The 12839-nt window shown below is 42.2% G+C and overlaps 1 protein-coding gene across 4 annotated transcripts in view; it reads left to right on the top strand.

Moving 5' to 3' along the window:
- The first annotated feature begins 3140 nt into the window (after window positions 1–3140).
- LOC122553650 (potassium channel subfamily K member 16-like) overlaps window positions 3141–12839 on the top strand; it is a 240880-nt gene continuing 231181 nt past the window's right edge. Inside the window, exon 1 of one of the 4 annotated variants that reach the window (XM_043697777.2) lies at window positions 3141–3454. In XM_043697777.2, the coding sequence (XP_043553712.2) occupies window positions 3251–3454 (204 nt within the window). In that variant the 5' untranslated portion in view covers window positions 3141–3250. The remainder of the gene's footprint in view (window positions 3455–12839) is intronic. The other 3 variants (XM_087989903.1, XM_087989904.1, XM_043697778.2) reach the window with 3 other exon arrangements.

Genomic DNA, 12839 nt, shown 5'->3' with positions numbered 1-12839 from the left:
CATTATCCTTAACGACCCTTTCTATTACCTCTTCAAAACACTCGAGCAAGTTAGTCAAATATTCCTTTTAAAAATCCAAGCTGGCTCTTCTTAATCAGCCCATTTTTTACCCCACTACTAATTGTATCCTAAATAATTGTTTCCAGAAACTTCAACAGCAGTGACTGGTCTATAATCGTTAGGTTTGTCCTTACAATCATTTTTGAACAAAGGCATATTTTTGAACAAGTTCTGCAATTCTCCAGTCCTCTGATACCTTGCCTAATTCTGAAAGATTATGGGTAATACTCTTATAATTTCCACTCTCACTTCCTTCAATATCCTTTAAGTCTTATGATAAAATGATTGCTACCTTTAAATGTTCCCCCTACTGATGTTTGATCTACTTGGTCCATTTAACTTCCATGAAACAGACCCAACAGAGCAACCTTTCTAGTTGGAGTGGATACATATTGCTGTTGGATGTTTTTCTGAACATAGTCTAGGAATGTTTGTCTCTGTGTTCTTAATGACCACTTTCCTAATCTAAATTCAGGCAGTATGAATGGCCAATTCTAACCACTCTATAATATTAGCATGACTCTCTAATTTCCCTCAAGATTTGTTCCTCCACATCTTTCCCATTAGTTCACAGTCTATAGACTACACTGAGCAATGTAATTGCATCACTTTTGTTGTTTCGCTGAGCCAAATTGATTCTGTCCTGGAGCCCCTTGGGTAAACTCTTTCTCCAGCACTGCAATGCTTCCTTAAATGACTCTGCCATACTTTATCCTTTCCGACTTTATCTCAACACCTTGAATCCAGGATTATTTAACACCCAGTTATGCCCTTCCTTCAGCTAGGTCTCTGTTATCACCACAGATGACTGCTCTGTTACACTTCCATACTGAAATTTGTACCTGTAACTCTTCAATCTCAATCTTTGTGTATTCACATATGTGCACAGTAACAATGATATAGACACTTCATTACTTTCTCCAACTTCACCTATTGATTTTATATTTTCTATAATAGTGTTGTCTGTCTCCCCAATTATTGTGTGCGCGCTGGTAGTCCTTTCTAATTTGTTATCTTGGTTCTCACACCCCTGCAAAGTTAAAGTCCTTGGAGGTCTAATAAAAGTGTACAAAATTAAATGGGCATAGATAATGTAATAGGAATGCAATCCATTAGTAGAGGGGTCAATAAGCAGAGAGTACAGATTTAATGCAAGAGATAGAAAGCTTAGAAAGTTGAGGAGAACTTTTTTTGAACACCGAGAACGGTGAGAATCTGGAAGTCACCATCTGAAAGAATAGCTGAGTCGGAAACTCTTGTATTATTTAAAGAGCGTTTACACAAGCAATTGTGTTGCCATAGTTTCCAGAGCTATGGGCCAAGAAGTGGAAAACGGGATTAGTGTCGGGACATGATGAGTCAAATGGTTCTTTCTATTCTCTAAATGTCTATGAATCAGAATAAGGGAGAAAGTAATATAGTCTAAATCAGGGTAACTGCTTATATTTTAAACAGCTTGCTCAATCCATTTCCTTTTATTGTAGCAGTTCCTAAAATCTGTTTCTCAAGCAGGGCTTACCCTATTCAAATATCCTTCCTTTGGCCTGACGGACTTGAAAAACCAAGGAGAACACAAGCCAGTGTAAAGCATTGTTTACACTGCCATTAGTGGGAAATTTAAAGTCTGCCTCTGATTGCTCGAGACAGATCACAGTTAACTTATTTGCACTTACAATCGGGAGAAGGCTCCTTCCAGCTAGAAATTCATTTCAGGGAAGATGCAAAACAGGCACTTTGGAATTGGCCACCCGATATGCACAGTGTCTGGTATTCAGTGTGGATGCTGGCTTCTCCGAGTCACTGGGATTTTACAGCTCAGAAAGGGGCTCTTCAGCACATCATCTCTGCACTGATCATGAACCATCTATCTATTCTCATCCCATTTTCCAGCACTTGTGTGCTACTACATTTCAAGTGCTCAATTAAGTAATTCTTAAATATTTTAAAGGTACCTGCCTTTACCACCTTTTCAAGTAGTAAGACACCTGCCAACCTCCAGGTGAAAACAAGTTCCTCAAATCCCCTCTAAACCTCCACCCCTTAAATTAAAACTGTGTCCCCTTGTTATTGACCCCTTTAATAAGAAGAAACATTTCTCCCCATCTAAGATCCCAGAACTTTGCATATATCTCAGTCTGGTCACCCCTCAATCTTCTCTTTAAAGAAAGCAATCCCTAACTACGTAGTCTCTCTTCATAATTGAATCACTCCAGCCCAAGCAACATCCTGGTGAGTCTCCTCTGTACCCTCTCGAGCGCAATCATCCTTCCTATAATATAGCAATCAGAAGTGAACACAACATTCAGCTGCGGCCTAACCCAGGTTATATACGGCTATAACATCGCTTCCTCTTTCTGCTTGTTTATTTCCACTACTGGGACATTGCTTTAGATAAGTATTCTGTCCATGTTCTAACATGCATAGAACACAGAACAGTACAGCATAGAAACAGGCTCTTTGGCCCAGAATGTCCATGCTGACCATGATGCTAAACTCATTCCATTTGCCTGTATATGGTCTGTATTCTTCTATTTCCTGCCTGTTCATTTATCTGTTTAGATGCCTCTGAAACATTGGCATTGTATCAGCTTTTACTATCTCTCCTAGCAGCAGGTTCCAGGCACCTACCACCCTCTGTGTAAAGATCTTGTCTTACACATCTCCCTCAAACTTTTCCTCCTTTCACCTTAAACCTAAGTCCCTAATATTTGATATTCCCATCCTGGGGAAAAGACTGACCATCCACCCTATCCATGCCTGTCATAACTTTATATACTTCTATCAGGCCACCCCTCAGCCTCAGATGCTCTAGTGAAAATAATCTTGACAGAAGGGTACAATTTAACAAGATTCAATAATCGTTTGCAGAATTTAGAAGTTTTTACAGTGTGAAGCTCAGTAGTAGCTTTCACACATTTCACCGATTCAGCAGCTTTCCAAAGAGACTTTAGCCAGTTATTGAAAAAAAATATATGCAATGTGTCACGAAGTTACAATGTTGCAGGAGTCACTTCCTCTATCGATTAGTGTTAAAAGAGGAAATGGTTGTGTTTGTCATACCACCCAGTGTGTGTATGCTCCAAGCTCCTCCGCAGTCCGTGTAAGCAGTGAGCAGTGCCCCTTTATCGCCCATTGTACGGGGAGTGCCCAGTGTTTATTGCTGCGGGCTGTCTCCCAGAGAACCGGCGGCATGGCTGACAGCAACAGATGCTCCCGGAGGTGTGCGCTGCTTTTCCTGGGCTATTTCGTGTACCTCCTGATCGGAGCTGTAATCTTCCGGGCGCTGGAGTTGAAAGAAGAAAACAAACTCAAAACCAAGATCTGGAAAGAGAAACTGGAATTCCTGAAGAACTGCAGCTGCCTTTCTCATGAAGTACTGGAGACTTTCATGGAGGTAAATGTTGTCTGCTGTCTCTAAAGCGAAATGGGGTTGTTCAAAAGTTTCGTTGCATTTCACATCTGAAGACGAGCAGTATCGCTGTTAGATTTTAAACTGTGGAAGCATAAAATACATACTTCTGTTTTCGCTTCAGTAAAAGAGTAGCAGCGCACTAATGGAAAATTGGATTGACTTAGTGTAAATAAGGTATTTATTCAACTTGTTTCAATTCAACATGCTGTGCGTCTTGATTCACTTTATTCTTAAAATTAAACCCAGGTCACTCTGTTTAAGGGATGTGTGATCTTTATCATTCTTTGCAGATGTTTTACCGTCAGCATAAGACCATAAGATATCGGAGCACAATTGGGCCATTCTGCCCATCACGCTGCCAAGTTTCTCAACCCCATTCTCCCACTTTCTCCCCTAACCCTTGATCCCCTTACTAATCAAGGACCTGTCTTTCTCTGCCTGACATACACTCAGTGACTTGGCCTCCACAAACAGCTGCGGCAATTTGTTCCACAGATTCACCACACCCTGGCTGAATAAATTCCTCTTTCAATGAGTTCTGAAGGCTTATCCCTTCGCCCTGAGATTGTGCCCTTGGGTGCTAGTCTTTCCTACTAGTGGAAACATCTTCTCCATATCCACTCTACCCTGGCCCTTCAGTATTCTGTAAGTTCTCCCTCCTGTTTCTAAACTCCATCAAGTACAGATGCAAAGTTCTCAGGCATTCCTCATGACAAGCCCTTCATCCCAGGATCATTCTTCTAAAACTCCTTTGGAGCCCCTCCAAAACCACCACATCTTTCCAATACTGCTCTAATCAAACATTTATTCAAACTATCTCGACAGAACGTTCTTGTGCTCAGCTGAGGTCCTGTGGTAACGCCGCTCCTGCAGTTGGAATATTTGCAGAGTGTGGCAGCCGTGTCCACATTGTCACAATATCTATATCACCACCAGGTAAGGTCAGAATGCGTTCTGGAGATCCAAGGCACCTGCACCGTTCAAAACACCTCACCCCGTAACCCTCAAGTCTTCTCCCCATGTTTAGTTCAGACCATAATTTATTCCCAACCTGCCCTCCAATGCACCAGTACTGGGTGGTAAGTTGCTTTGATCTACTCTTTTGATCCTGACATTTTGCCAATGTTAACAGCTCACTCTGATAGAAAACAATGATTAGAATGAGGAATGTCCATATGCACAACCCCCCAAAGCAATTTGTCGGTTAACAGTATGTAATGATATTGTCGGATATTAAAGCATTATATAAACTTCACTTCAATACACTTCTGTTTCTGTTATTCATTGTCCATATTGTGATTGTTCCATGGCATTGGTCCAATACCCCATTTGAATCACATTTAAATTTGATAATTAAATGTATTCTCTGCTTAATTGAAAAATAGACAGTCAGTTACTCAGTAAATACTAACAATTCAAGCTGTCAAAGACACAAAGTAGCTGTCAAAGACTGGAGGAAGATTTATCTGTGTAGATACTGTGTGTGGATCTGAGGATTGTGAGCCGGATGGGCTCTTGATTCTTTTATGAATGTTCACTTGTGCCAGTGCACTCCTGCTGATTGTATAATCAGAGGGTCTAAGTATCAGTTGAGTTATATCAGTTGTACTTATTCAGTGCCTGAATAACACTAGATAAATGAGAATTTAGCCATTTGTTTTTATAGGGTCATTGCATCCCGGGTAATTTTACTTTTTATTTTCATTTTTTAACTAAAAGTTAATACACTAAGTTACTGATCATCTAAGAAATTAAATCCTAGTGAGACTCATTGAGTGGAAATTGCACAAATCTGGTTGTATCATTCATTGATTGCATTATAGTTATAACCAGAAGCAACTGATAGGAATGTAATGGTTGCATACCAATTACGTTTCACTGATCTGAGGTACAGAAGATGTATTTGTGTCTTGCATGGACAAATAACATTGGACAGATGCAAAATAATAGTTGGGGCAGCACAGTAGCTTAGTAGTTAGTCCTGCTGCCTCACAGCGCCAGGAACCTGAATTCAATTCCATGCTCAGCCAACTGTGTATGGAGTTTGTACATTCTCCCTGTGTCTGTGTGGGTTTCCTCACACAGTTCATATATGTGCAAATAGGTGGCTTGGCCATGTTAAATTGCCCATAATATCCAGAGATGTCCAGGCTAGCTATTCGGAGAGTTGTATGGACTCGATGGGCCAAATAATCTGCTTCTACACTGTAGGGGTTCTATTCTATAATATCTCAATGAAAATTATGTTAAAACATCTCTAAATTGACCCACACATAAGAACCTACATTGATCAATCCATTTGTGCCATGGTGCATCAGCATTTCAGGTGGAGTAGATAATGTAGTAAACTATAATGAAACAGTGGCTTGCCTGCAGTAATTTAGTTTTCATTCTGATTATTTAAAATAGCTGAAATAGGTTACAGTCTGCTATTATACTCACTGGCTATATTCAGAGTTGGATAAATGCTGGGATGAAAACAATACTGAGAAAGCTGGGTTCACTCATTCGATCAACCAGCATGGACAGAAAAAAGACAGAAGTTAAACAGAACTAAGGACTCAATGTCTGAACATTTCACAGATGCCACTTGACCTGCTGAGTCAGTGTTGAATTACGACAATATAGTGAAATTATGGGCAGAATGCTGTGCTCTTCCCCATGGCATGCTTGGTGATAGGAACTATTCAATTCATCAAGAGGATGGTGAGTGGGTCTGCGTCACCATACTAATCCAACCTGATTAACTCTGCGATGGAAAGGCCTGTGGATGTCCCTCCTGTACAATATTAATTAAAGCTCTTAAATGACAGATGCCCACTTTAGGGCCTCAATCACCATTTCTTCCATTAATGTGGGCAGCACGGTGGCACAGTGGTTAGCACTGCTGCCTCACAGCGCCAGAGACCCGGGTTCAATTCCCGCCTCAGGCGATTCTCTGTGTGGAGTTTGCACATTGTCCCTGTGTCTGCGTGGGTTTCCTCCAGGTGCTCTGGTTTCCTCCCACAATCCAAAAAATGTGCAGGTTAGGTGAATTGGCCATGCTAAATTGCTTGTAGTGTTAGGTGAAGGGGTAAATATAGGGGGGGGGTTGCACTTCGGCGGGTCGGTGTGGACTTGTTGGGCCGAAGGGCCTGTTTTCACACTGTAAGTAATCTAATCCATTGGTAAACTGAGGGCTGGCCATGCAGCGAGCCCACAGCAAGCAAACCCTTTTGTGTTCATTTTGCAGGCTGCTGACGGTGGAGTGTAGGGTGGGGGAAGTTCCACTTTCAAAGGTACTTAGTATTGAGAAAATGAGGGGAGGGAAGCTTCTAAGAGCAACCCCTTGATTTCTTGTCAAACCCCATCCCACTCGCAATCCTGTTCCTGACATTTTTTTTCTATTTGGAGATGATGAAATAAAGTAAGAGGCAGTTTGCTGTGGTGCTAGTGAGCATTTCAGCAGTGGTGAGAGGTTGCTGGTAACCATCAACTCGGGAATCACTAGGTGTGCATGATAATGGATCTGACACATGCAAGTTTCAAGAAAATAAATGGTGGTGAAGATTTCTACACTCTGGAATTATTGCCTGATCTTCATAATGATACTGTTTGTCTTCAATGCTATCTCAAAGTTCAGATACTTGATCACCTTCAGTTACTTGTTCAAACTATTCTCCCTGCTCCTGTATAATGTCCAATATGCCATTTCTTTTCCTCTGTGAAGGACACAGAAGTTTTGCTAGATATTAGCAATTAATAGCAAATGGAACCCTTTCCCCTCCCTGTGCATAAATATGTTTTTGACTACATCAGTATGCTCTTGAATTGTAATGTTTACAGTGGAAATGAAGAAAATTCAGCTTGTCATTTTTTCTTCTGAGTTTTGATACAACATACCAAAATTAATAGTGCAGTGGACAGTGAAGAATGTTACCTCTCAGTACAATGTGACCTTGATCAGTTGGGCCAATGGGCCAAGGTGTGGCAGGTGGAGTTTAATTTAGATAAATGTGAGGTGCTGCATTTTGCTAAGGCAAACCAGGGCCGGATATACACAGTTAATGGTAGGGCCCTGTGGAGTGTTGCCAAACGAAAAGATCTTAGAGTGGAGGTAAAGTTCCTTGTAAGTGGAGTCACAGGTAGATAGAGTGGTGAAGAAGGCATTTGGCACATTTGCATTCATTGCTTAGTGCATTGAGTATAGGAATTGGGGCTCATGTAGCGGCTATACAGGACATTGGTGAGACCAGTTTTGGAACACTGCTTTCAATTCTGGTCTCCCTGCTATAGTAAAGATGCTGTTAAACTTGAAAGGGTTCAGAAAAGACTTACGAGGATATTGCTGGGTTTGGAGGCTTTCAACGAGAGGGAGAGGCTGAATAGAGTCATAGAGCTGTACATCATGGAAACAGACCCTTCGGTCCAACTCATCCATGCTGACCAGATATCCTAAATTAATCTAGACCTATTTGCCAAAGTTGGCCCATATCCCTCTAAACCCTTCCTATTCATATACCCATCCAGATGCTTTTTAAATATTGTTATTCCACCAGCCTCCACCACTTCCTCTGGCAGTTCATTCCATTCACGCACCACCCTCTGTGTGAAAACGTTGCCCTTCAGGTCCCTTTTAAATCTTTCCCTTCTCACCTCAAACCTATACCCTCTAGTTTTGGACTCCCTTACCCTGGGAAAAAGACCTTGGCTATTCACCCTATCCATGCCCCTCATGATTTTATAAACCTCTATAAGGTCACCCCTCCGCCTCCAACACTCCAGGGAAAATAGCCCCGGCTTATTCAGCCTCTCCCAATAGCTCAAACCCTCCAACCATGGCAACATTTTTGTAAATCTTTTCTGAACCAGTTCAAGTTTCACAACATCCTTCTGATAGCAGGGAGACTAGAATTCCAAAAGTTTTCCAAAAGTGGCCTAACCAGTATGACCTCCTAATTCCCATACTGGGTAATGAACCAGGCCAGGTATTAAAAGTGAAGGTAGGTGAGCACTTTGGTGATAGTGACCACAGTACGGTTATGTTTACTTTAGCGATGGAAAGGGATAGTTATATACCACAGGGCAAGAGTTATAGCTGGGGGAAAAGACAATTATGATGCAATTAGGCAAGATTTAGGATGCATAGGATAGGGAAGGAAACTGCAGGGATGGACACAATTGAAATGTGGAGCTTGTTCAAAGAACAGCTACTGCTTGTCCTTGACGAGTATGTACCTGTCAGGCATGGAGAAAGCGGTCGAGTGAGGGAACCGTGGTTTACTAATGAAGTTGAATCTCTTGTCAAGAGGAAGAAGGAGACTTATGTAAAGATGAGATGTGAAGGCTCACTTAGGGCTCATGAGAGTTACAAGTTAGCCAGGAAGGACCTAAAGAGAGAGCTTAGAAGAGCCAGGAGGAGACATGAGAAGTCTTTGGAAAGTAGGATATAGGAAAACCCTAAAGCTTTCTATCAGTATGTCAGGAATAAAAGAATGACTAGAGTAAGGGCCAGTCAAGAACAGTAGTGGGAAGTTGTGCATGGAGTACAAGGAGATAGGAAAGGTGCTATTTGAATATTTTTCGTCAATATTCACATAGGAAAAAGACAATGTGGTCGAGGGGAATACAGGCTATTATACTAGACGGAATTGAAGTTCATAAGGAGGAGATGTTAGCAATTCTAGTAAGTGAGAAGATAGAAAATTCCTGTGGGCCGTATGGGATTTATTCTAGGATTCTCTGGGAAGTTAGGATGGAGATTGCAGAGCCTTTGGCTTTGATCTTTATGTTGTCATTGTCTACAAGAATAGTGCCAGAAGACAGGAGGATAGCAAATTTTGTCCCCTTGTTCAAGAAGGGGAGTAGAGACAACCCTGGTAATTATAGGCCAGTGAGCCTTACTTTGGTTGTGGGTAAAGTTCTGGAAAGGACTATAAGAGATAGGAGTTATAATCATCTAGAAAGGAATAAGTTGATTCAAGATAGTTGGCACAGCTCTGTGAAAGGTAGGTTATTTGATTAGATTAGGTTAGATTACTTACAGTGTGGAAACAGGCCCTTCGGCCCAACAAGTCCACACCGACCCGCCGAAGCGCAACCCACCCAGACCCATTCCCCTACACCTAACACTACGGGCAATTTAGCATGGCCAATTCACCTAACCTGTAAGCTCTTTGAGAAGGTGACTAAACAGGTGAATCAGGATAATGCATTTGATGTGGTGTACATGGATTTCAGTTTAGCGTTTGATAAGACTCCCCAAAGTAGGCTACTGCAGAAAATACAGAGGCATGGATTGAGGGTGATTTAGTGGTTTGGATCGAAAATTGGCTGGTTGTAAGAAGACAGAGGGTGGTGGTTGATGGGAAATTTTCATCCTGGAGTTCAGTTACGAGTGATGTACCGCAAGAATCTGTTTTGGGGCCACTGCTGTTTGTCATTTTTATAAACGACCTGGATGAGGGCATAGAAGGATGGGTTAGTAAATTTGCGGATGACAGTAAGTTGGTGGAGGTATGGACAGTATAGAAGGATGTTGCAGGTTACAGAGGGATATAGATAATCTGGGATGGAAATGTGTTGCTGGAGAAGCGCAGCAGGTCAGGCAGCATCTAGGGAACAGGAGAATCGACGTTTCGGGCATTAGCCCTTCTTCAGGAATGATAATCTGCAGAGCTGGGCTAAGAGGTGGCAAATGGTGTTAAATACAGAAAAGTGTGAGTTGATTCATTTTGGAAGGAGCAACAGGAATGCAGAGTGCTGGGCTAATGTTAAGATTCTTGGTATTGTGGTTGAGCAGAGAGATCTCAGTGTCCATGTACATAGATCCCTGAAAGTTGCTACCTAGGTTGATAGGGTTGTTAAGAAAGCATACAGTGTGTTAGCTTCTATTGGTAGAGGGATTAGTTTCAGAGCCACGGGGTCATGTTGCAGCTGTAAAAAAATTCTGGTGTGGTCGCACTTGGAGTATTGCATACAGTTCTGGTTGCTGCATTATAGGGAGGATGTGGAAGCATTGGAAAGGGTGCAGAGGATATTTAGATTAGATTCCCTACAGTGTGAAAACACGCCCTTCAGTCAACAAGACCACACCGACCCTCCGAAGAGTAACCCAGCCAGACCCACTTCCCTTAACTAATGCACCTAACACTATGGGCAATTCACCTAACCTACACATCTTTGGATTGTGGGATGAAACTGGACTATCCAGAGGAAGCCCAAACAGACACGGGGAGAACTCCACTCAGACAGTCGCAGCAGCCAGAATTGAACTCGGGTCCCTGGTGCTGTGAGGTGGCAGTGATAACCACTGAGCCACCATGCTGCCCCATTTACCCTGATGTTGCCTGGTATGAGGGAAGGTCTTATGAGGAAAGGCTGAGGGACTTGAGGCTGGTTTCATTAGAGAGAAGAAGGTTGAGAGACGACTTAATCAAGAAAGTGAGGACTGCAGATGCTTGAGATCAGAGTCGAGAGTGGTGCTGCAAAAACACAGCAGATCAGGCAGTATCCAAGGATCAGGACAATCAACGTTTTGGGCATAAAACCCTTCATCAAGAATAAGGCTTGTGGGTCAGGGGGCCTCAGAGATAAGTGAGAGGGGATGGAGCTGGGGGTTGGGGGCAGAATGGAGCTGGGAATGTGATAGGTAGATGAAGGTTGGGGGAAGGTAATAGGTTGGAGAGGAGAGTGGAGCAGATAAATGAGAAGGAAGATGAACAGGTCAAGAGGGCGGTGCCAGGTAAGAGGCTTGGGACTGGGATAAGGTGGAGGGGGTGGAAATGAGGAATCTGGTGGAAATCCACATTGATCCCATGTGCTTTCAAAGGTGACTTAATAGAGACACACAAGATGATCAAAGGATTAGATAGGGTGGACAGTGAAAATGTTTTTCCTTGAATGGTGATAGTTAGCACGAGGGGACATAGCTTTAAATTGAGGGGTGATAGATATAGGACAGATGTCAGAGATAGGTTCTTTACTCAGAGTAGTCGGGGCGTAGAATGAACTGCTTGCAACAGTAGTAGACTTGCCAACTTTAAGGGCATTTAAATGGTCATTGGATAAATATATGGATGATAATAGAATAGTGTGGGTTAGATGAGCTTCACAGGGTGGCACAACATTGAAGGCTGAAGGGCCTGAACTGCATTGCAATGTTCTATGTTTTATACTCCATGTACTGACCAATAAAGGCAAACATACCAAGTGCCTTCTTCACTATTCTGTCTTCCTGCAACTCTTCTTTCAAGGAAGAGTTGCATTTCAAATTCTGGCATACACCTGATCAGGTTCCAGGGATTTATCCACCTTTATGCGTTATATAATGTCCAGCACCACCTCCTACATAATATGGACATTTTTCATTTGTCAATATTCATTTCCCCAAGTTCTCAACCTTCCTTCTCCTTCTCCACAGTAAACACTCATGCAAAATACTCATTTATGATCTGCCCAATCTCCTGCAGTTCCACACACACACACAACCTTGCTGATCTTTAAGGGGCCCTATTCTGTCCTTAGTTATTCTGTACTAAATGTATTTGTCAAATCCCTATAGATTCTCCTTAATACTATTTGCCAAAGCTATCTCATGTCCCTTTTATCCCTCCTGATTTCCTGCTTAAGTATACTTCTATTGCCTTCTAGGAATTCACTTGAACACTGCTGTCTATACCTGATATGTGCTTCCTTCTTTTTCTTGACCAGAATCTCAATTTCTTCAGTTATCCAGCATTCCCTATACATACCACCCTTGTTTTTCACCCTAACAGAAACATACTGTCTCTGGACTCTTGATATCTCATCTTTGAAGGCTTCCCATCTTTCTCCCATTCCTTTCCGTGTGAACATTCGCCCCCAATCAACTTTTGAAAGTTTTTGTCTAATGTTGTCAAAATTGGCCTTCCTCCAATTTAGAACTTTAAATTGGATCCAGTCTATCCTTTTCCATGACTCTTTTAAAACTAACAGACTTTTGATCACTGGGGAATAGTTCGGGGATAATTTCCCTGGACCGTTGGAGACTGCAAGGTGACTTTATGAAGGTTTATATAATCATGAGGGACATGGATAAGGTGAATAGCCAAGGCCTTTTCCCAAGGGTAGTAGAGTTCAAAATTAGCATAGGTTTAAGGTGCGAGGGGAAAGATTTAATAGGGACCTGAGAGGCAAGTCCTACACACAGAGGGTGGTGCATGTATGGAAACGAGCTGCCAGAGGAAGTGGTAGAAGTGGATGCAGTTACAACATTTAAAAGTCATCTGGATGGGTACTTGAATAGGAAAGGTTTAGAGAGATATGGGCCAAATGCTGACAATGGGACTACATCAGTTTAGGATATCTGGTCGGTGCAGATGAGTTGCACCAAAGGGTCTGTTTCCAT

The sequence above is a fragment of the Chiloscyllium plagiosum genome, unplaced genomic scaffold (genome assembly GCF_037043375.1).
Source record: "Chiloscyllium plagiosum isolate Xiang-an unplaced genomic scaffold, Cpla_swu_hap1 HiC_scaffold_8, whole genome shotgun sequence".
Taxonomy (NCBI): Eukaryota; Metazoa; Chordata; class Chondrichthyes; order Orectolobiformes; family Hemiscylliidae; genus Chiloscyllium; species Chiloscyllium plagiosum.
The sequence above is the reverse complement of the archived record's forward strand: the minus strand, read 5'-3'. Positions and strand labels throughout refer to the sequence as shown.